This window comes from Onychomys torridus, chromosome 1 (assembly GCF_903995425.1).
Source record: "Onychomys torridus chromosome 1, mOncTor1.1, whole genome shotgun sequence".
Lineage (NCBI taxonomy): Eukaryota > Metazoa > Chordata > Mammalia > Rodentia > Cricetidae > Onychomys > Onychomys torridus.
Genome location: NC_050443.1, coordinates 101,243,785 through 101,266,725, shown reverse-complemented (window position 1 = coordinate 101,266,725; position 22,941 = coordinate 101,243,785). Strand labels below are relative to the sequence as shown.

The window sequence follows — 22,941 nt, the reverse complement described above, 5'->3', positions numbered from 1 at the left end:
TGATTAGCAGTAAGCAGCTTGCTGGGACGATTGGCCAACACATCTTCCACTCCCCAGACACCAGTTGCAACCTCCCAACACAAGCTCAAACTCGATGCCCTCAGGGTGTTAGGGTGGTGGTAAGGTGACCGTCACTTCTGGTTGGGAATCACAGGGAAGGATAGATGTAATCTTAATACAGCTGGGGCTGCCATTAAACTTGCTGTTATCTGAGGATGGCCTTGAACTCCTGACCTCCTACCTTCCCACTGTGAGCACTGGATTCAGGCCTGCAGTACCATGTTCATTTCTTTGCTCCTAATTTTTTAAACAGATTTACTTTGAAAAATAATGCCCTGGTTAGGTTTTAGTCATTGTGGGTTTTACTGGGGAAGGCAGTCCTCTACTCTGTGTCTGCTTTTCTGCCTACTTCCATTGGAATCTTTTTATTGCCTCCTTTGAAGTAAAGTTTGCTTTTGGCAGAACCCATCCATCATCCAGTGAGGACCCCTCAGCCCCTGCTGTGTGGCAGGTAAATTCTGCACTCAGGGCAGCAGGGCGGAGTGATGGCTGCTCTCAGAGACGGTATGCCACAGTCTGGTCAGCAGTGTTCAGTGCTTGGAAGCTCACAAGTGTGCACTTGTGGGTCGCTAGCCACGACTAGGAAGCCTGTGGTTCCCATAACAGATGTTCTAGGCAAGTGTTTGTGTAGTGGTGCGCATCGCAGGAGACAAGATGACAGTTTACAACAGTGGCATTTGGTGTGACTCCATGTGAGTATTGTCAAACCAACTAGAAGTTTTTTATGCACCACTCTGAGCATTTCCTGTTTTTGTAAGTTGAATGCTTCAGTTTGGAAATACTCATGTTTTCTCTTTGCCCAGTAAGTGGGCTGAATAAAGCTTGCTGTTGGCCATAACTGGAGGGCTGAACGTTCCCAGACCTCATCCAGGGACAGGAAAGCATGTGAAGGCACACACAACACTACTCTGAGGCCTGCGAGTTCTATAGGGAGAGATCTTAAGACTTTAGAAAAACTACGGGAAACATCCTGCCTGGGGAGGGAGTAGTTTAGAGTGAGGTATGGTGGCTCAGCAGATCAGAGCATGTGCTGAACAAACATGACCTTAGTTTGAATATCTCCAGCAGCCACGTAACAGTCTGTAACTCCTGCAAGGGGCACAGAGACCGACAGATTCCTGGCGCTTAATTACCAAACTGTGACCTCCAGGTCTCATTGATAGAAGACACCTGATGTCCTTTTCTAGCCTCCCTATACACACATGTATGCGCACATGCATATAACACACACACAAATTAAAAAGAAAAAGAAAAAATTCCTCTGCATGGAATAAGCTGTGTGTGAATGCCTTGTGAGATGGCAGAGTGGCCTGCATAGGAAAAAACAAGCCCCAGAGTAGCATGGCGAGTGGGAAGTTCCTTCCTGAGTGTTATTGTTTCCAGTTACAGACAGGAAATTTTGGAGTATTTTCAAGCACAGAACATTGGACACAAAGAGGCTCTGACAGTACAGAGTTGAAGTCTGTAGCAAGATGTCTGGCTCAAAACTCTTGCTTAGCAAACATCTTGTACAATTGGCTTGTTTTGTACAGTTGTTTTGTATTCCCCATCTTTAGATGTCTTAGTTCAATCCATTGTTCCCAATCTTTGTTCTAACAAGTTAAAAATAATGACAACCAGTCAGAGTTTACACAATTCACATTTACCTTGTGAGAAATCACTATAGTCAATAAATATAATACACCTTAGGAAATCTTGCACATTTTTATAGCTGGTTTGCTTCCTGACTGAGTGTGCACTTTGGCCGGGGTTCTGAATAATTGCTGGCCTTTCCCCAGGTAAGAATTTTTCATCTCTGGTAAAGTTGAATGCCTTAAATATTGTTCCTAAAAACAGAAAGGAGACTGTTAGGAAATAGGAAGGGACCGCCAAGAAGGGTTGGAGAATATGCATTGGGGCAGTGTAAGTAAAATTGAAGTCTTTTATACACGTGTTGGACAGTGTCACCAATACACACTAATGAACAACAATTGGGCATAGAGTCTTGGACCGTCATCCCCTTGAAGAGGGCAGACTGGGTCATTGGACCAGTTTTGGTAGTGAGGACACTAGTGATTCTCACCTGAAGTAGAGCTAGCTCAGGCCAGCAGAGAATCTCTGTGTGGAGAAAGCTGTCCATTTGCCAATTACACTCCACAAAGAGGATAACCAATTTAAAACAATGTTTCCTAATTTCTAGGTCGTTTTTAATAATTTCAGTAAACTCTAGTATCTGACTAAGATCCACATTGATTCATTTTCTAAAAGTAATTTTGTAAATGTAATAAGAAGTATCCACAAAGACAAAAACAGGCAGATTCATTTTTAAACAGTATGTTGTTAACTCTTTTAACATAATACATACATTGTATTTCTCAGCTTCCAGTACTTTACAAATCAAGTGTCAATTAATTAATTAATTAGAGCTGAGGACTGAACCCAGGGCCTTGGGCTTGCTAGGCAAGTGCTCTACCACTGAGCTAAATCCCCAACAGCCAGTGTTCTTAACTTCTGAGCCATCTCTGCCGTTCCATCTCTAAATTTAAAGCAAATGACCAAGTTAGTTTGGGAAAAGGATACTAATGTTGCAGATTTCCTTTCTATTTTGGGTACTTTGAGGGCTTGAGTATTTTGGTACTCTGTTAGCTTTTGTAGATACTGATAGTTGCACCTATTGCCTTAAGCAACAGGTAATTCTGACAGTACAAAGCTCACCATAAAAAATATAACACACTGGTTTGTTTGTTTGTTTTTGGTTTGGTTTTGTTGTTGTTGTTTGAGACATGGTTTGCAGCTTTCCTGGGACTCACTCTGTATCCCAGGCTATCCTCGAACTCACAGAGATCCGCCTGCCTCTGCCTCCCGAGTGCTGGGATTAAAGGTGTGCACCACCACCGCCCGGCAGCACACTGTTTTTAAAATGTCAGGTGGGTGAGCAGTTGAGGTGGTTCAGTCTTGAAAGCTCTTGCTGTGCAAGCCTGAGGATCTACATTTGATTTCCCGAGCACCCATACAGAACAAACCAAATGTGGTGATTCACACCAGTGTTGAGGAGCCAGCCTGGCAGATTTGGAGAGCTCTGATCCAAAACAATAAGGTGGAGGTCAAAGAAGACACCTGACCTCAACCTCTGCCTCTCCCCCATTTGGATGAGGGTTATAGTTTATTGATAAATTGTTTGCCTAATTGCAAAGCCCCAAGCCTGATCTCTACTTTTCCAGAGGGTCTCCAGCCCCAGAAGCAGCTAGTGAGGAATTATAGCCATTTATTATGACAGTGACTTCTATTTGTGTTTATCAACAGTATGTGTAAACTGCTATTCTTTGATTAGAGGACTCTTGTAGACCCTCTCCCTACTTTTCCACCATTCTCCCAGTACAGTCATGGTATAATTTTTGGCTATATTACTATTTGATATTTGAATTATTAGAATTAATCATTTGTAGCTCAGTATAGTAGTGTATTGTGACTGTCTTCCTAATGGGCCTTTCATTTTTAGGGTTTTTTTTAAAGTTATTACTTGCTTTGTGTTTATGTTGTGTTTAATTTTATTTGTCGTTATTGTAGAGACCCACAGAGGTTTCCTAGTGAGAACTTACTCAGGGTCCAAGAATCTGAGCTTGCTTTACCAGGCAGGGCTGCATAAGGGGATGATTTGACCATGGGCGTGGTTACCAGGTGTTTGGAAGGTCTACACTTGGCTATGTGGTGTGCTTTGATCTAGCAAAGGGGAGGTCTTTTGCCCCACCCCTTGGCATTGTTATAAAAAGCCCTTTTGAAGAGGCAGAAGGGGCCGTTGGGTTTTGATCCGGGCCCTCCTGAAGCTGCCCTGTGTTTCTTTCTCCTCTTCACTATCTTTCTATCTAAAAGTTTCTTATCTCTCCTCCTCATAGGAACCCTTTTAAATGGTGGGAACTGGCCTCCCACACATTATTATATCACTGTGCTTGTAAATACATACATCTTAAAAACCTCAATCTCCACAGTATGATAGTACACCTCTATAGTCCCAACACTTGGGAGGTAGGAGCGGGAAGACCAGAAGTTCAAGGTCATACTAACTGCATAATGAGGCCAGCTTGGGCTACATGAGATTCTGCTTCAAAAAACAAAACAAAAAATAATTGTAACAAATTCCAAGCAACCAAAAATTTAAAAAGCAATAATTTGAATTGTTTGTGGTGATTGTATTATATTTATTTTTCTGTTTTTGTACTTTTAATCCTAGGGGTTGTACCTAGGGCCTTGTGTATGCCAGGCTTTATCCAAGCTGTACTCAGCCCTTACGCTTGATTTCAAGTCTGCCCATAGGAGGTCATTGAACGAGGAATTGGAGAAAACCACACACAGTGGACCAACTAAACCATCCCTCTCAGTTACTTCTGGCGCCCACAGTGGGATTACAGACCAAGTCTCACTCTGCTTGTTATGTGTTAGATGGTTCGTAAGAGATTTGTCTCCTCGTCTTTTAGATTTGGGGGATGTTTAATAGGCCTCGGGCCTAAGCACTTCTGAATTGAAGTAGGATCAGACTGAAGTAGGATCAGACTGTACAGAGTTCTGGGTCCTGATGAGAGAGGAAAAAGGATGGTCTTTTACTAAAGGAGGGTCGAAGCTGTTGGCAAGAGATGTGAGAGGATCTGGGTACTGCACGTATTGGGGGATCTCATACCAGGAGGTTAGTCTCCCTCAAGACTAACCTTGGGCCTCCTTTGAAGTACATGCTTGATCTCCTAGTCAGCGGGTGGGGGTGGGGGCCCTCTTGTCCTTCCCTGGCTGGGATGATTACCAGTGTTGGCACTTCAGCAGTGTCCAAGCCACTCAAGCCAAGGCTAAGAGTGCTGACTGGTGCTCTGGACCTCCTTCATGGAGTTCAGAGCTCCACCTTTGCTCACTGGGGCTTTGGCTCTCTCTCCAGCCTCTGCTCCTCTGGCCCAGGGAGGCATTTGAGTCAGGGCAGAGTTCTGGTGACTGCAAAATGTGGTAAGTGAGCCACTCCTCTAGGCATCTCCAGGTTAACTGGGACACAGTATCACACCTGGTGTTGGAATCTTCTGTAGCAATGCCCACTGCAGTAAACATGCCACTGCCCCAGCGTAGGCTGGAGGGGCACTGATAGTTCTCTCCTTCGCTCACGCGTGGGGCTGCTCTGAGCGTGTTTTTAGGTCATTCTAATGGTGTCCCTCACTGTTTGTCCAGTTTTTCCTTCTTTTATATTGGGTCAAGACTAAGATTATGCATCCCTACATTCTGCCGTAGTTCGTTAAAAAGTCATTTCTGCTGGGCGGTGGTGGCACACGCTTTTAATCCCAACACTTGGGAGGCAGAGCCAGGTGGATCTCTGAGTTCGAGGCCAGCCTGGCCTATAGAGTGAGATCTAGGACAGGCACCAAAACTACACAGAGAAACCCTGTCTCAAAAAAGGGGGGAAAAAGTCATTTCTGCAAGGTATGTGGTACACGCCTTTAGCCCCAGCACTTGGGAGGCAGGATCTCTAAATCTGAGGCCAGCCAGATCTACATAGTAAGTTCTAGGCCATTGTTCCATAGTGAGACCCTCTCTTGAAAGTCAGGGAGGGCCTCCAGTTTCTAGTTCATTGGGCCTCTTCTAAACTCCCCTAACTATTGAGAATTTTCTCTTTCCTTGAAACTCTCCTTGTTCATTTTTAATGGAAATTTGGTAGGTATTGCAAACAATTTCTCAAATCATTAATTGAAGCAAATCCCCAAATAATACTTTAGACTCTAGTAATTTCGGGTTTTATGTCAATAAGCAGCCCTATGAACTGCAGAGAGAAGCATTCTCTGCTTGTGACAAAGTACTGGCAAGTACTTTGAGGAAAGAGTGGCTGGCGAGATGCTCAGTGGGTAAGGTGCTTGCCAAGAGAATGCCAGGACCAGACTTCAGGCCCCCCAGCCATCAGGTAAAAAAACTGATGTGGTAGCCTGATGTGGCATCCTCAGGACAAGACTCCTTGCTAGATTAGCTGGATCAGTAAGCTCTGGGTTCAAGTGGGAGACACTGCTTCAGTATATAAGGTGGAGAACAATTGAGGAAGACACTAGGCATCGACCTCTGGCTTCCACATGTATGTGTATACCTGTGCACACATGTGCTTCCATACACTTGGGAACATGGACACATAAGCACATATACCCATGTCAAACAAATAAGGAAGAAAGGTTTATTTTGGCTCCTGGCTTCATAGGTTTAAGTTCTTAGTTACCTGGCTCTGTTGCTTTGGGCCTGTGGTGGCACAGAATATCATGGTAATACAAGCAAGACCTGCTCACTGCATGGTGTCAAAACAAAACAAAACATAAACAGGAGAGATGGGAAAGGGCTGAGATCCCCATATCTTACCCAACGGCTGCCCAATGACCTAGCTTCTCCAACTAGGCCAGATCTACTAAGAATCACCTTCCTAAAAATGGCAGCCAGCCTTTAGCACTTGGTTCTCTGGGCAGTTTTCTTCAGCTTTGGACTCCAGCAGCCTAGGTATGCCTTCTTCTGAGAGCTGGCTGCATCCCATTCTCTGTGAAGTTCAGTGAATCAGTTGCTCTGAGCTCCACAGAGAGAGAACCCTGGGAACTAGCTTTCTTTCCCTTTGAAATGAGGAGGAGCATTGCTGCTGTGAGGCCCAAGCTTTGGAGATTTAGGACAGATTTTTCTCGTAGGGCTGGCTGTGAAAACTTAGAGATGATCATTTTAGTGCCTGAAGTTGAGCCGTCAGAAGAGGGTTCTCAAAGCACCGCCTGTGTGGACTTCCATAATGCAGGGTCGCACTCCAGACACACGGAGTCTGTCTAGAATCTGTGTGACCAGCCCTGGAGAAAGGCTGTGAGTGACTGTCCCCAGCAGGCTGAGGGCCGCTGTCCCACACATGGCCTCTTGTGTTGGATTGCTGTTCAGTCTTTTTGTTTGGTTCCCTTCAATCTTGCTTAAGTTGCCCTCTAATGTAAATTTCCTCGTGCCTGCTCGGTTGGAAATCCCCAGTTACCCATATTTAAGTTTCACAGGTTACTTTCCTTGCACTTCTAATTCTGAATTTCATTTTTCCCATAGAGCTGAGAAAACAGAAGTCCTCAGTGAAGATCTGCTACAGGTAACAAAATACATTCTTTTCTCTCCGGACTAGGGATCACATCCCAGGCCACAAGCATGCATGCATGCTGGGCAAGCGCTCTACCACAGAGCTACACCACTAGCTGTTTTCTCACTGCTTGACCCAGTCTGGCCTTGAACTTACTCTGTGCCCCTCCAGGCCTTGAACTCGAGTCTTCCTGCCTTAGCCTCTGATGAGGTCTGCACCTCCAGGCCTGTCAACATAAAGTTGTCTTAAAACAGTCTCTTTAAAGACATGAAATGAAACAAATGGTAGATCTAGGACTGGCAGTGTGACTCTGGTAAAGCACTTCCTTGGCATGCACAAGCCCTGGGTTCCAAACCTACCAAAGGAGATAGCTAGAAGGGAGGACTTGGGGGCTGGGGGTGACATAGACATGGTGAGACTTGACACTTGTGAGGCCTTTCGCTTCTTCTTTCCTAGGTGGAACAGAATAACTAATTAGCATGGGGTTGAGTAGGGACAGAGAAGCATGGGATGGGATGGTGAGAGGAAGGGCATCCGAAACCCCTGTCATGTTGTGGAGTTCACATGGGGCTAGTCCTGCTCCCAAGTGCCAGGTGTTGGGATGGGGTGGAGCCCGGTCAGTCCACTGGCATGGTGGCCTGGCCATAGACCCTGGGCAGGCTGCCACCCTGATCCACTGCTGAGATGTTTCCCCTGATGGGACAGGTTCTGCCCACTGCTAGAGGCCCCAGTGGCTCCAGCCTCGAGCTTTGACGAGTCTCTCCCGTTTGTGCTGTTTCTCCCCATCTCTGGGCTGCCTGGGTCTTGGGAGTTTAGGCTTGTATTGATATGACCAGTTCTAGCATAATTCCCTGGAGGTCTGGGACACTTTGTGTTGTCAGCTCATACCTTCCTTCCTTTTCCTGCCAGGAGACTTTGGCCAGGGTCACTCTGTTCCATCTGTCAAGAAGTTTCCCTGACTTTGGCCTTTTATGCTTCATCTCTGCTCACATCTACCAATTACAGAAGGCTCAGGGTGGCCGAGCCTCAGCTGCATGGAGTCTGTGTTAAGGTGTTTGTCCTGTCTGCTTGCCTTGTGGTTCCTTAGCTTACACAGCAGTCTGCCTACTCAAGTGAGGCTCTAAAGACCAAGAGTCTGGCCCCAGCAGACTGTCTGTCCCTTCCCGTGGAGAAAAGGAGCCGGTATAAGTCAGAAAGGGCTTCCAGCACAGCCTGTCAAACATCTCCAACCGTGTCAGCCACCTGCAGGTAGAATAGAGTCATTTTGGTTTCCATGGACAGATTAATTCTGGATGTCCTCATACAAAACAGTGCAACATTTGAATTTCACTTGTACACATCCTTTTGATGGCATCCTTATTTATTTATTCACTTACAGTAGGCAAGTACTCTGCCACTTAGCCTCATCCAAGCCTCCTCTGTACTTTAAATCCCTCTTGATTACTCACAGAGCCTTAAACGATGTTAGTTCTGTGTACATACATAGTTCTTATGCTGTGTTGTTTAGAGAACAGCACAAAAGTACACACATGATCTTGCAAAAAGTTTTTTTCTTTGAATGTTACTTAATCCATGATGTTAAATCCATGGATGTGGAAGGCCACTTGAGCTGGGTTTTGGTGCTGGGAATTGAACCTAGAGCCTAAGCCTGTGTTTTCCCTCTAGCCTGGTACATTTTTTAAAGCTCTTTTTTTTTTTTTTTTTTTAAAGGCAGGGATGTTCTAAGTTCAAGGCCAGCCTCTGCTATATAGTCAGACCTTGTCTCAGAAAACAAAACAAGAAAAATTTGTTAAAGAATTACATTCTTGACATTTCTTAGTTTTGGGCATGTATCTTAAATTCATTTTCTGACTTGCTGAAGTACTGTTTGTGTTGGCCAAGTTCTAGCTAGGGTTTTCATGCCATCCTGCCCCAGTAATATACATGATTTCATTTATTCCTTGAAGTTCTGAGATTAGGCCTTTGTAGCTGGAGGAGAACCAAGGTCTGATGGCACTCAGGGGTAACTGTCCAGTATTGTTTGTGGGCTGTGAAAGCTTTGCCCCCTCTGAAACACACTGGTTTGATAACACAGACTGTTCTTTGTTGTCTGTTGTTAAGTGCTACAGATGTTTGTTAAGTGCTACAGATGTTTTCCCTCTCTCTTTTCTGCTGTTTTTAATTTGAAGGAGAAAAAAGCAAAAAACACTGGTTTCCAGTGCTAACTCAACTACCAGGTCTGGCTCCAACTGGCCCTGTGGCCTAGGGTTGAGTTAGTCCCCCAGTGTCTAAGTTTCCACCATTGTCCAGTGAGGATGTTGACAGTCTTTGCCCCTTGGGCTAATTAATGACTTCCCATTATTTTATTAGTATGGGATTATTTTAGTACTATGGGATGCCCCAGGAGGCTGTGGATCTCAGCAGGCAGAGAGACTGGAATGTATTCCCTGTTGCTTTTCTAATACCAGGCACAGGAGAGTACTAGGTACTTGTCCACCATAGCCAAAGTAGAAACCTTTTGATCCTGTGGCAGCCACTGGAGGAGGCACATGGGGAAGACCAGTGAACAAAACAGACAGGATTCCTGTCCTCATGGTGTTGACATATTGGTAAAAAGTTCCAGGAGTCCAGTGATTCATTTGCTCTTGTGGCAGATGGAGACTGCTTGGTTTCTGATGCTCTGACCTGTGGCCACTGTAGATGGGGCGGTGCTATGGCACGTGCTCCTGAATGTCAACCTGTCTACATGTCACAGTCCTGATGAGTGGGGCTTGGATCTGAAGAGAAGCTACTAGTGTCCAGGGACCTTTGAGAAACAGGCACAAGGCAGACTAGGGGTGCAAATGTCTTCTGCTTTGAGTTTGCTGACTTTTCACTAGAATAGAGAGTGTCCCTGAGGCTTGCTCTCACTCTTCATGAGTCATCAGAACACACATTTTTGACATTCCTTCCTGTAACAAGCAGCTCTCTTTGCCATAAACAACTATATCTCAGCAGCCTTGTTTTCAGAGGCTATTCAAGATGCGTGGGTCCCTGGATCAGTATTTCTTACTGCTGGGTGTCCATTCTGCTGAGGGGGCCCCTTTAAAACAGAAACCAAAACCTATCTGAAACCTAATATGGGAGAAGGTTTTGGATACTGATCTTGTTTGGGTTGTGCTACATGGATTTTGTGTCTGCAGCCCTGTATGCTTCTGGTGCTGCTATTGACTTTCCCCGTGTGACTATAAATGGGAGTTTGTTTGATTGGACCCAGAACTTTGATGCTGCTCTGGCCGGTAAACTGACTGCCACTACTTGGCCTCATAGACATAGTCATGATTGTCTTTTTAGCCTGAGGAGATTCAGCTTTGGAGGGGTCTAGAACATTTAAGTACATAGAAATCAGCTCTGTGTTTTCCTGAAGATATTGACCTCTTGAGGAGTGGCGTGTTCCTTGCATCTAATAGGTAGAGGCCAGAGATGCTGCTGAACACACCACAGTGTACAGGACAGCCTCCTACAACCCAGGACTACCAAGCGTCAGCAGCGAGAGTGGTGGTGTGAGTGAATAGGAGCTGTCTGTCAACACCCAAGAGCTGTGACGTTTTACTGCAGCTTGCTTTTTCTACCTTCATGCACACACCAAATGTGGAAGAAACTAAATTTCTCCGTAAGACCTTTAAATGGCTCTTTTGTCTCTGCTTTGACAGATTGAACGGCGCCTGGACACTGTGCGGTCCATGTGCCACCATTCGCATAAACGTTTGATAGCATGCTTCCAGGGTCAGCATGGCACGGATGCCGAGAGGAGACATGTGAGTATTAGATGCATCTGGGAGCTGCATTCAGATGACAGTCAGCGACACACCAGGAAGCCAGCGTTTGTGGCTCTGTTAATCACCAGACATCACAGAAGGAAGAGCCCATCAAGATATTGGCAAATATCTGTGTCACCCTTCTTTTGTTTCCCACAGCTACTGAGAGGGCGCAAGGTTTTCCCTGGCTTGCACAACAGTTAGGGTTCCGCAATTATGTAAACTGAGTGGGCATTTGCATACACTTGTGGGTCCAGGAATGCTTGCGTTGGTCTGCCCCTCAGACACAGACTGAGTCATCGCTTCTGTCCCCGCCGCTCCTCCGCCAGCCTGGCTTCTGCACCACTGACCTTCCATCCTTGCCCTCCTGTAGCTGCCTTGCTAGGCAGCCCTGTGACTCTCGTTGTGGATATCTTTAAATTCCTCGTTCCTACCGGCTCTTTAAGGTGAGACCTGGTTATCACAAATACCTGAACTGAACTGTGTGGGCCGTCTTCCTGGTTCCCTTCTGAACCATATTTCCTGCCTTCAGTTTTCATCCTTTCCAGTCAGTCTTCAGTCTGATTATAGAGTCAGTTGCAAAGGTGGGAGAGGCTGAATATTCTGTGGTGCTGGTAGCATACCTGGACATAAGGAGGTGCCCAGAAAACTAGTGGGATCTCTTAAGGGAGTCTGTTGGTGACCATCGCCTAGAATTCAATCCGGACTCTTTGGCATGACTTAAACTCTTTTTATGCTAATCCCATTTTGCCTCACAGCTTCTTCGTCCCTTGCTTCTTCTCATTCCCACTGCAGTCCAACCACATCATACCCAGTAGTCCCGAAATAAATCTGTGTCCTTTACACAGCCATGTCCCATCTTTTTCTGTTGGTTGCCCAACGTCACTCCTGTTCATTAAAAACAAACCGAATTTTTTATCAAATATCTATTGTGTTCGAGTGCTAGAGACACAAAATGGATAAATGCTCATGGTCCATTTGTGCGATGGGTGCCGCCATTGAGTAACCGTGAAACAACACAGTGAATAAAATGTGCATAGGATGCTGTGGGCGGGCTGGGAGGAGAGAGCAGAGGAAGCAGTCAGGTGGGCTTCTTGGAGGGCTCGGTGCCTGGCTGTGAAGAGCAGACTTGCTGGTGGTAGTGGGTACATGCCAGCAGTGGGAGCAAGGGGCTGCATCCTCATTTCTGAAATGTCCCATATTTAGTGTCTTTTTACAACCTCAAGCAAATGTGCCAAAGAAAAGGCTCCTTGAAGAGTCAAGAAGAGTTTCCATGACAGTGGTGAGAAAAAATAGGAATCCTCAGGAGAGCATATGCCATGGAGAGGGGCTCCAGGAAACAGATACAACTCTCAAGGGTACAGAAATAGCTCCACCACGTGGGAAAAGGCAAAGGACGGGAAGAGAGATGGAGAGTGGCTTTCTCAGCTCTGTGAGCCTCCGTGGACAGCAGAGCTCATAAAGTGAGCCTTTGGGAGCGCCCAGCTGGCCTTCCCGTGCAGTTGGCACCCATGTCACCAGTGGACAGCTTTTCAGTCCCCCTCTGGTGGCAGAAGAGCCGTTCACTCCTGGGAAGCCTGGTTCTTCTCTGTGGAGTTTCAGTGTGGATAGATGCTTTCATTAATAAGATGATTCATCCAGCAGAATTTCCTGTGTATGTATTCCAGGAAACAGGATCTCGGCTGTAGAGTTAGGGATCATGAATGACATTTACAAAATAGGTTCTTCGTGATTTTTCCCTCCACAGACCCATGGAGTTCTAGAATTGCATGAAGTCTGCCCCTTGATTACTACGTTGATCTCATGTTTGATCTCTTTACGAAAGGAGATCACCTAAACCGTGACTTATCCTCAGTTATGCTCATATCTTTCTGTTCTGAGCGCGTGGCAGTCATAGTGGTCTCTTTGTGGGTGCTGGGAATCAAACCCAGGTCCTCTGGAAGAGCAGCAAGTGCTTTTAACTGCTGAGACATCTCTCCAGCCAGCGCGTGGATAAACTTCAATTCAGAATGCACAAAAGAACATGAGTCAAGTTTGTCCCAGTCTTGTTCCCTCCCCTACCAGAACCACCACTATTGGTACTTTCTTGGATAGCTGTCTAGAAGTCCTCCCAATGGCACAAGCCACTGCATGCAGGAAAGCAGGCAATAGGCACTCTAAAAAGGCACATGTGTCTTTTTCCCTGGGAAAACAGAATGAGATAGATGGCTTTGCAGAATGAAAGCATCGTTTTGCAAGCACCATGTTGTTCGAAGCAGCCTCTCTGTTACTTTCCAAGCCTCTTCTCTGGGATACTCTGAGATACTCTGAGATAATACCAGCCAGGCTGGGGCTCCTCTTGCTGATCTCTACTGAGGCCTGTACTTCCACCCTCTGTGAGGCTCCAGGCTAGCCACTTCACATCTGGGTCTGAGTTCCCTGGTCAGATGATCCTGCTACTTATTAAGAACAGATCTCTGATAGGAAAATGATTGACTTTGTGTATAGAAACACCACAAAAGTTGTTCAGATATTTTTAGATATTTAAAGCTGAATTTTAGGACCTTCGCCAAATCAAGACCCAGATTAAGAATGTTCTCGCCTAAGTTTTGCAGTTGCATTTTATTACATTTACTTGTGATGATATTTAGAGAACAAGGTCTGTTCATAGAACACAGTCTGAAACTCTGGAATCTGGGGGCTTAGGGCTATACCTCAGCTGGTAGAGTGCTGGCCTGACATGCATGAAGCCCTGGTTTTAGTCCCCAGCACCATGAAGACTGGGTGTGGCGGTACTTGCCTGTAATTATAGCACCCTGGGATCAGAAGTTCAGAGTCACCATTGGCTACATAGTGAGTTCAAGGCCAGCTCGGGATCTAGGAAACCCTGTCTCAAAAACAAACTAGGGCTGACAGGATGGCTCAGCTGGTAAAGGTACTTGCTATCCTTGATGGCCTGAGTTCATTTCCGGGAGCCTACAAGGTTAAAGGCATATGTGCCACTGCCACCTGGTGAATTATTTTTTAATAATTTTAACTTTTAATTAAAAATTAAAATCTGAGTCCAAAATGCCTTGAAATCGAAATCTTTGTGAGTACAGACTTTGGACCATTTCACATTTTAGATTTTTAAGTTGGGGATGTTTAGCCAGTAAAGGCAGTGCACATATTCCAAAGTCTAAACATCTGAAACACATGTTGGTCTCAAGATTTCAGATAAGTGATACTCAGTCTCTATGCACCTGATTAATTAGTAACAGTAATAGTAGCAGCAACAGTAGCAGCTGCTGAGCCCCTGGTGAGCACACCCCATGTGGGGACACTCCCCATGTGCTGAACACACCCTGTGTGCCAGGCATGCACCTAAGTTAATTCAGTTCAAGGACAGCCACAGGCTGAGCCACAGGGACAGCTCTATTCCTTGTGCAGGTTGCCTGGAGGCAGGGGTACCAAGAGTGACCTGGAGCAGACCAGTGAGAACAAAACATCCGATGAAAACCCACCTTGTCTTTGCCTTACAGAAGAAGCTTCCTCTGACAGCGCTCGCCCAAACCATGCAGGAGGCTTCAGCCCAGCTCGAAGAGTCTCTCCTGGGGTAAGAGTCGTGCTTCTGGGGACCCTTGGCCTGGAGCTGGGGGAGGGGCAGCTGCTGTATCTGGCAGCCACCATAGGAATTGGAACACAGCAGTGGGGGCCCTTTCATTGGGGGAGCAGCTGGGGTGCTGGGGATGTCTTTCTCTACTAGAAGCTTGGGGGGAATTGGGACCACCCAAGGGGTCAGGATTGTTCCCCAGTGCTTGCACATGAACTTGTGCACTTGCCCATGCCAGTGTAGGCTCAGAGTTAGTACTGACAAGTCCTTCAGACTCACTTTCAGAATGGCCGTCAAAATACAGAAGGTGGTGGTGGTGGTCTCAAAAGAATGAATTTCCTGAATTATTTGGCTTATGTGATGGTTGTTTTAACTTCAAAATGTTATACCTAGTTTATTTTCTTTTTAAATATACTTTTATTTTTAATCGACACATAGATAATTATATACTTATGGGTCTATGGTGGTATGATGTATAATCATATCTGGATAATTGGAATTCTTATTATGTGTGTGTGTGCATGTGTGTTTAGAACATTTTAAGTCTTTTGAAATTAAAGCCTATGCAGGTTTCCATCTTTGCTTCCTGTACTACTGTCATTTCCTCACAGCAGTGATGCTCTGTACAAAGCCCAGTGCTGAATTCTGCCCAAGTCCTGGTTCACTTAGCCTTCAGAACAGCCTAGGAGGTAGGCAGTACTAATGCTTCCATTTTACAGATGAGGGACGCTGGCAAGAGAAGGGTAGGGAGACTGCCTGAGACCACACAGCTGCAGAGCACAAAGCCTGTATTCAAACTGTTCAGCTTGGCTGTGATACCACAGCCACCTCTCACCACACCATCCCCTTTCTGTTGCTGAAAGAGCTCCCCAGAGAGCTGGAGGAGCATGGTGCAGAAGAAAGGCAAGAGGGAGGCCTGGGCCTCTGGAGAGACACCAACTGTGTGTTTAAGGAAAACAAAAAGAAGTAGTGGTGTTCAAGTGGCACCATATTCTTGTCCTATGGGGTCAGCCATTTCATGTGCAGTTGAGAACCTTGTCTTTGTGTGGTGTTGGGAAGGAAGCCACATCTGTACTGGGTAAGCTGCAGACCGAGTTTTGGTGTTAACTCTAGAGGAAGCATTGCTAAGGCTAGACTCAGTAACAGACACAGAACCACACAGAGTGAGTGACCTTTTTGCACATGTTAAAAATTTTTCAGGGTATTTTGAGAACACTCATTTCATCTGACTTGAGAGCCTACTTCTTTGAGTTGTAACCTCACTGTTCACACTTTCTCTCCCTCCACATTAAGTTCATGCCAGAGCTAGTCCTTCCCTCCCTCCCTCCAGCCTCCTGTTCTCAGGTTGGAACCTAGGGCCTCCTACACTCTAGACAAGAGCTGCACCTTCAGTCTCAGTTCATTTCCTTTGAAAACACAAAGCTGGCCTTGTATTTTAGTGACAGCGCATATGCATGCATTGTAAAGGCTTTATTGGGAAGTGCTCTGCTGTGTTCCTGTCACAGAGCAGAATACAGCCACATGACAGACCTGGTTTAACGACTGCATGGTTGTTGTGTGGTATCTTGTCCCTAAAGGAAGATGCTGGAGACCTGTGGAGATGCTGAGAATCAGCTGGCTCTTGAGCTCTCACAGCACGAAGTCTTTGTCGAAAAGGAGATAGTAGACCCTCTCTCCAGCATAGCAGAGGTGGGTTCTTGTGCTGCCTAGCTGGGTGGGGATCAGATAGTAAACAATTCGTGTGGGCCTAAAATTTTAAGTCATTAGCAGCTTTAATGTAGAACTTTGGGAAAGTAAAGGAAGTTTGTATCTAAAAGAAAACCTTTGTAAAGAGGTTATTGCTCTTGGAAGAATTCAGCTAAAATCCCCAGATGTGTCTATGTGGTCTGTTCTTCCTTCCAGGTGGAGATTCCCAACATCCAAAAGCAAAGGAAACAGCTTGCTAAACTGGTGTTGGACTGGGATTCAGTCAGAGCAAGGTAAGGTGGTACTGTGAGGGTAGTAATGAGTGCAGAAGAATTCTGTCTTGTGATCAGCATTCAAGTCTGTCAGACAGATACCTCAGTCACTGACCAGGTCACAGCCTCTTCCAAGTGTGGCAGTGGGGGTGTTGTTAGAACACCCTGAACTAAGTGTATTAACAGAAAAAGGGCTGGGGGCTGACACTCCAAGATCACAGCTCTCAAGACATTGGAGTTGAGGGATAGACCTGTGATCCTGACAGCTCATGAGATCTGCCCCAGGTCTTAAACCTCCATGATCAAGGACTCACTGAATGCTGTGAGTTCTGGTGGCTCTGTGTGGGGTGGGGTGGGGGGTGAGGAGGTGTGGGGGTGAAGGGGTGAAGTTATCTCTGGTAGCAGTGCCTCGGAGAGCAGCTCCTGCTCTGGAGTCCTTGGCTGTGCTGTGCTGCATTTCTTTGCTTCTCAGACATCTCTGAATCAGGACCTCACTGATGGTGTGGGGGAAGGAGAAAAAGTGTCATAACTCAGTGGTTCAGTGTGTCTGGTTTAATAAATGATAAGAGGTGTAGTTGTCGAGTCAGAGTGTCACTTCCTGCATGGCAGGTGCCGATCCATCTGTCACTAATTTGATTCCCTCCCAGTACTCCATTTCCTCCCCTTCATTTTCAGCAAATACTGCTTGCTTCCCACTTAGTGCAGAGGCCCCTTGTGACTAGCTGGAAAGGCCAGGATGGGTCTGATACAAACACCCTCTGTTTCTGTGATGGGGACTGTTTCACAGAGGAGCTGGGACCAACACATGCTGTCTGTATGGTTTATTCCATGCCCTCGAGATAGCAGGTGACAGGACCAGTGCTCTGACGGAGAGTTCTGCTGTGTCCTCGTGGTGTAGACGTGTGTCTAGATCCCTGCATGATAGCGAGACCAGGGGTATGCCCCCTACATACATTTTTGCTCAGAAGAAAGAATGTCTGCTACTTAATTAAGTGAGGTTTTGTGTGCCCTTCACTGTGTTTGACTAAGCAAAATAGAGAGGTTTATCTGTCAGGGCATCAACATCTCAAGCACATGTGCCCTAGGATATCCAGCCCTGATTCTTATGTCCATAGTCATACTTGCTTAGTTAGCTCAAGTGGGTATTGGAGAAACTGCAGTGGATGAGTATTCCTTATTTGCCTTTACTTGTTCCTGTGGCTCTGCGGAAAATGGGATCTTAATGCAGTGAGCCTCTGTGATACATGTTCTGCAAACGATTGTGCCTATTCCCTCCTTTTTGTTTTGTTTTTGATGTGCTGGGATTAAAGGTGTGCCACCATGTCCGGCTGCTTGTCCCTTCTTTTACCCTATATTAGTTCTGCAAGGTGGACAGTGTCCATGGTAGTTAGTGTTCACCTAAAAGACAAGACAACCCAGGCAGAGGTTAGACTTCAGGTCACACAGCTCCATAAGTTGGAACTGCTCCTCAAACAACACTCCAAATTCTGTGCTTTTCTCAAAGCTAGCACTGGCCATTTTGCTTCTGTAGACATGGGAAGCTTTCTGTACATCATCCTGGGAATGAGGAGTAGGTACAATATGGCATTGGCAGGGCAGGGCAGCAGACCAAGAAGCTTAATAAGTTGTTAGTGTGTGTTTTCATGCTGTGTGTGCATACTATCAATATTTAAATTTTCAGTGAGACCAGACTATCTATATTCAGAGGGTCAAAGCATATTTGAAAACCAGAAATAATGTTATAGATCCATTATTCACATCTGCCCCTCTTCTATTACTATGAGTGTCTGAAATGCTTTCATAGCCGCAGGGTTGAAGTTCTGGCTTTTACTGCTAAAAGCAATCACAGGTCTCAGATGATAGAAAGGTGCATCATAAGGCATCCTCAAGAGCAGGGACTTGTTTTCAGAATATAGGGAGCATTCCAGATGTGCTTCATGGCAAGGATTCAATGATTGGGCCCTGCACAAAAGAGGTTCCACAGAATATGTTCCAGCAGTGGCGCTGGGTGACACAGAATATGCTTGGTTAGGCCACCCCTCAGCACTGCAGGAGTCCTGCCTTGTGGAGAAGCTAGCACCTGTTTTTGCCCGCTGCTGTTCTAGAGGCTAAACATAAGAAGGAGGAAGGCCGCCTGGCTCCTGCTTGAATTTGCACAGCTCCTTCTCAGTCTGGCTCTTCCTGTTTTGCAGGTGGAACCAAGCACACAAGTCTTCAGGAACCAACTTTCAGGGTCTTCCATCCAAAATAGACACCCTAAAGGAAGAGATGGATGAAGCTGGGAATAAAGTCGAACAGTGCAAGGTATGGGAATCCCTGTTGGGGTAGACCTTTAGCTGCTTGTTGTTTTCTGTAAATAATGGGCAAAAAGTCATGTTATAAATTCTTCAGTGTTTTACCTAGCTCATGTCAGAATACTATGAATGATACTGAAGAGCAGTTTTTATTTTGTTATTATTTTTATTTGTTCTTTTCTCATACATTATGTCCTGACCACAGTTTGGGTTGTTTGTTTTTAGTTTTTAGTTTTTAATTTTCTAACACTACATATTATTTTATAATCAAAAAATACATTTTTTAAAAATCCAGGTGGGGTCTTGGAGAGATGCTCAGTGGTTAAAGGGTACATATTGCTCTTGCAGAGGACCTGAATTCTGTTCCTAGCACCCACATTCAGTAGCTCACAACCACCTGCCACTCCCTCTCTAGGGAGTAGCACCCTCTTCTGGCCTCTGCAAGATTCCTGCACTCAAATGCTCATACCCATACACAGCACATTCACATATCTAACATAAGTATAAATAAAAGAAATCTTAACAATGCAAGCGGGATGTTTAAGAAAAACTTGACTGGGCTTATTTAAAATAACCAGTTGAGAGAGAGGGAAAGAAATGAAATATAATATAAAGATATAATTAAAGTGACAGGTGGTGATATAAAGACAGAGCAGTATAATAGTATAGGTTTTCTGATATAAACACAACATCTATTATATAGTAAATTGGTCATATTTACTTTAGTAAGGGAAGGATTTTGTTTGTTTGTTTTTAGGCAGGGTCTCACTATGTAGCCCTGACTGTTCTAGAAATCACTATGTAGCTCATACTGGCTTCAACTCACAGAGATTCCTGCCTGCCTCTTATTCCCAAATGCTAGGATTAAAGGCATGGGTCACTATTCCAGGGAGGAAGGATTTTTTTTAATATTTCTATAACAATTGGTTTGTAATTTGGGAGAATAATAATTTTCTCTCACAAAAAAATTAATTCCAAAAATACTTTCAAAAGTTCCATTGTGATTAGATTATTAAGTGATATTTTTCTCCTCATGTCTAACCATGTAAATAAACACTTATTCACATGCTTTTAGAGGCGCTAAAGAAGTCAGTCATTGGTGACTCTTGGGATCTTCATTTTTTTTTCCCTGATATTGCTTGTCTGTTTGCAAAAATGACTATTTCCTCATAGGTTGTGTTGGGACTCTTACATTTTGGTTTGTTCAGGCCATGTATCCTCCCTTATCCCTCCCTTAAGGTAGACAGAGACAGGTAGTTCTCTGCGAGTTCAAGGCTAACCTGGTCTACAGAGCGAGTTCCAGGACAGCCAGGGCAACACAGAGAAACCCTGTCTTTAAAAATAAAACAGCATTTATTGATCTCTAAACTGTTAAATACTGAATACTGAAGGTAAAAATGAAAATGCACCTCACAGAGTTGCACTGTGGTTAAAGGATCATATTTAGCTTAGCAGGTTGAGTGCTGGCCTGGCATGCACAGAGCTCTGGGTTCTGCCCCAAAGAGGAATAGTAATCCTAACACTTGAGAGGTAGAAGCAAGAGGATCAGAAGTTCAAGGTCATCCTTGGCTACAAGCTTGAGAGCAGCATAGGCTACACGAGACTCTTCACTCAGAAAGAAACAAAAAAAGAATGTGAAAAAAAAAGTCATATTCAAGTGACACTTCCAACAGTGTGATAAGTTTAGAGGGACATGCACCCACCAGCGTACCAGTAGAGAAAGGCTTCACTGTCTCTGGGGTTCTGGGAACTGGAGGCAGTGTCTCATAGGCGTTGATCTTTCCTAGCCCAGACCACGGGCACTGCTCAGCTCTCCAGGTGCTGATGAGTGGACTTACTGCATGCAGTCCTCCCCTCTGTTGGAATGTATGTAACTCTTTAGAAATACTGTTCTTAGGCAGACTGGACATGACGCACGCCTTTAATTGCAGCACTCTGGAGGCAGAGGCAGAGGCAGGTGGATCTCTGAGTTTGAGGCCAGCCTGATCTACATAGTGAGCTCCTGGACAGCTAAGCTATGTAGTGAGACCCTGTTTCAAAAAAGAAAAGATAGACTGTTGTTATGCCTGATGGGTGTGTAGTTCTTCCTTAACTCACCAGGCTCCATGCTTAACTGTTTTCTGACCCTTGAGGCAAACGACTGCTACATTCCAGCATGGTGTTCCCAGCTTTAGTTTGTGTTTAACATTTGACTGTTTATTTTTCTTTACTCCTCTTTCTGGTTAGGAGCAAGTGAGGTCTCAGGAAATCTACTTTCTTGCTTCTAATTTATTCTATTTTTCTTTTTCTTCTTTTTTTTTTGCCAGAGCTGATGTCCGAACCCAGGGCCTTGGCTAGGCAAGCGCTCTACCACTGAGCTAAATCCCCAAACCCCTCTAATTTATTCTAAAGGGATATTTGTTGCTCCTGATGTGCATTTCCAAATAGGAGAGTCCTCTTATTACTTTGTGCACCCTGATGGGAAAAATAGAAGATAGTACATTAAAAAGCTCACTCAAGGCTGGGCGGTGGTAGCGCATGCCTTTAATCCCAGCACTCATGAGGCAGAGCCAGGCGGATCAGTTCGAGGCCAGCCTGGTCCACAGAGCAAGATCCAGGACAGGCACCAAAGCTACACAGAGAAACCCTGTCTCAAAAAAATAAACAAAACAAAAAAGCTCACTCAACCTATATGTATAGTTTTCTAATATATGTGTTTCCAACATATATGTAAAATGTCTATAGACACAGGTTTAGAAACATTAAAAATATATATTCAAATGCCAAATCTGTCCTTTACATTTCTGTCCTGATGGTACAAGCCTATAATCCCAGCTACTTGAGAGGCTAAGGCAAAATGATTACAAGTTCAGGGCCAGCCTGGGCTACAGAAAGTACTCAGGGCCAGCTAGGATTTTTGTGACACACTATCTAAAAATAAAAAGTAGAAGTCAGGCATAGTGATAGAGAGCTTACCTAGAATGTACAAGGTCTAACCTTCAGTCCAGTGCTGCAAGTTAATAAAAATAGCAATTTTTACCTAAGTGATTAATTTACATCACTTTACATATTAAACAAGGTCACTACAGAGTGAAATCTTTCTTCCATTTCTCTTCGCCCAGCATCTGCTGCCGCTAACACAAAACTACTGTTTCTAGTATCTTCGTTCTTCATACACATTTTTATGTGACAATCGAAGTATGACCTTTCCCCCTTTCTGTTACCCAGACCCCAAATGGTAATAAATGCCAAATTATGCTCAACACTTTGGCTTTCTAAAGGGTGTGCCAGCAAATATCTTGGTAACTTATTTTATTTTCTTATTTGAGTGATAAAATCCTCTGACAAAAGCAACTTAAGGGAGAAAGAATTTGTTCTGGATCACACTTGATCCCATCACAGCCACAGTTAGGAAGCAGTGATGAATGCACACTGCTGCCTAGCTAACTGTTTTATACAGTCTAGGACCCAAACCTCAAACATGGTGCCACCCACTTTTAGGGTAGGTCTTCCCACCCCAACCTGATTAACATAATTCTTTGCAGGCATTCCTTCAGGGGTGGTGGGTTGGTGGTGCTTGGATGTCTGTCTCTTACAGGTTTCTGGATCCTGTCACATTGACAGTTAACACTAACCCTAACACTTGGATTTCCTTCCATGCCAATCCAGAACATTTTTTTCGGTTCTTTTTCCTTTCCTTTTTTGTGAGTGTGTGGTGAGTTTGTTGAGTGTGGGTGAGGTTGGTCGGGGGCGTCAGAAGACAGTCTTAGTTGTTAGTTCTTGCCTTCCATTTGTCTGAGGCAGGCTCTGTTTACAACTGTGTAACCCAAGCTAGTTTCCAGCGAGTCTCCTGTCTGGGCCAGCATCTAACTGTAGGAGTGCTGGAATGACAGATGTATACCTAGTGCCCAACTGCACTCAGGTTCTCAGACTTGGCCATCTCATCATCTGGAAGTTCTTTCCGAGTTAGTGCACAGTTGTAACTCAGTCAGTAGACATCTCACCTGTGGCTGTTTTCATCCCCTTGGTTTGACCTAAGAAGTCCCTTAGGTTGTGGTCAGGTGCCAGTTCCTTTACTGACGTTAGTGACGCATCTTCTCCCCAGGATCAACTCGCAGCAGATATGTACAACTTCATGGCCAAAGAGGGGGAGTACGGCAAATTCTTCGTGACGGTAAGTCCCTTCCCTTGACTAGATGTTGAATCATTTAAGCTTTATGGAAGAGTTCAT

At 45.0% G+C, this 22,941-nt stretch overlaps 1 protein-coding gene across 9 annotated transcripts in view; it reads left to right on the top strand.

Moving 5' to 3' along the window:
- Positions 1 to 22,941, top strand: part of Arhgap17 (Rho GTPase activating protein 17) — an 89,340-nt gene that overhangs the window by 31,658 nt on the left and 34,741 nt on the right. For 7 of the 9 annotated variants that reach the window (XM_036191468.1, XM_036191462.1, XM_036191442.1 and 4 more), the window contains exons 2-8: positions 7,105 to 7,144; positions 10,804 to 10,908; positions 14,409 to 14,482; positions 16,057 to 16,168; positions 16,382 to 16,458; positions 18,630 to 18,741; positions 22,816 to 22,884. In XM_036191468.1, coding sequence (XP_036047361.1) covers positions 7,105 to 7,144; positions 10,804 to 10,908; positions 14,409 to 14,482; positions 16,057 to 16,168; positions 16,382 to 16,458; positions 18,630 to 18,741; positions 22,816 to 22,884 — 589 coding nt within the window. Of the gene's footprint in view, positions 1 to 7,104; positions 7,145 to 10,803; positions 10,909 to 14,408; positions 14,483 to 15,090; positions 15,169 to 16,056; positions 16,169 to 16,381; positions 16,459 to 18,629; positions 18,742 to 22,815; positions 22,885 to 22,941 lie in introns of those variants that run through there. The other 2 variants (XM_036191477.1, XM_036191494.1) reach the window with 2 other exon arrangements.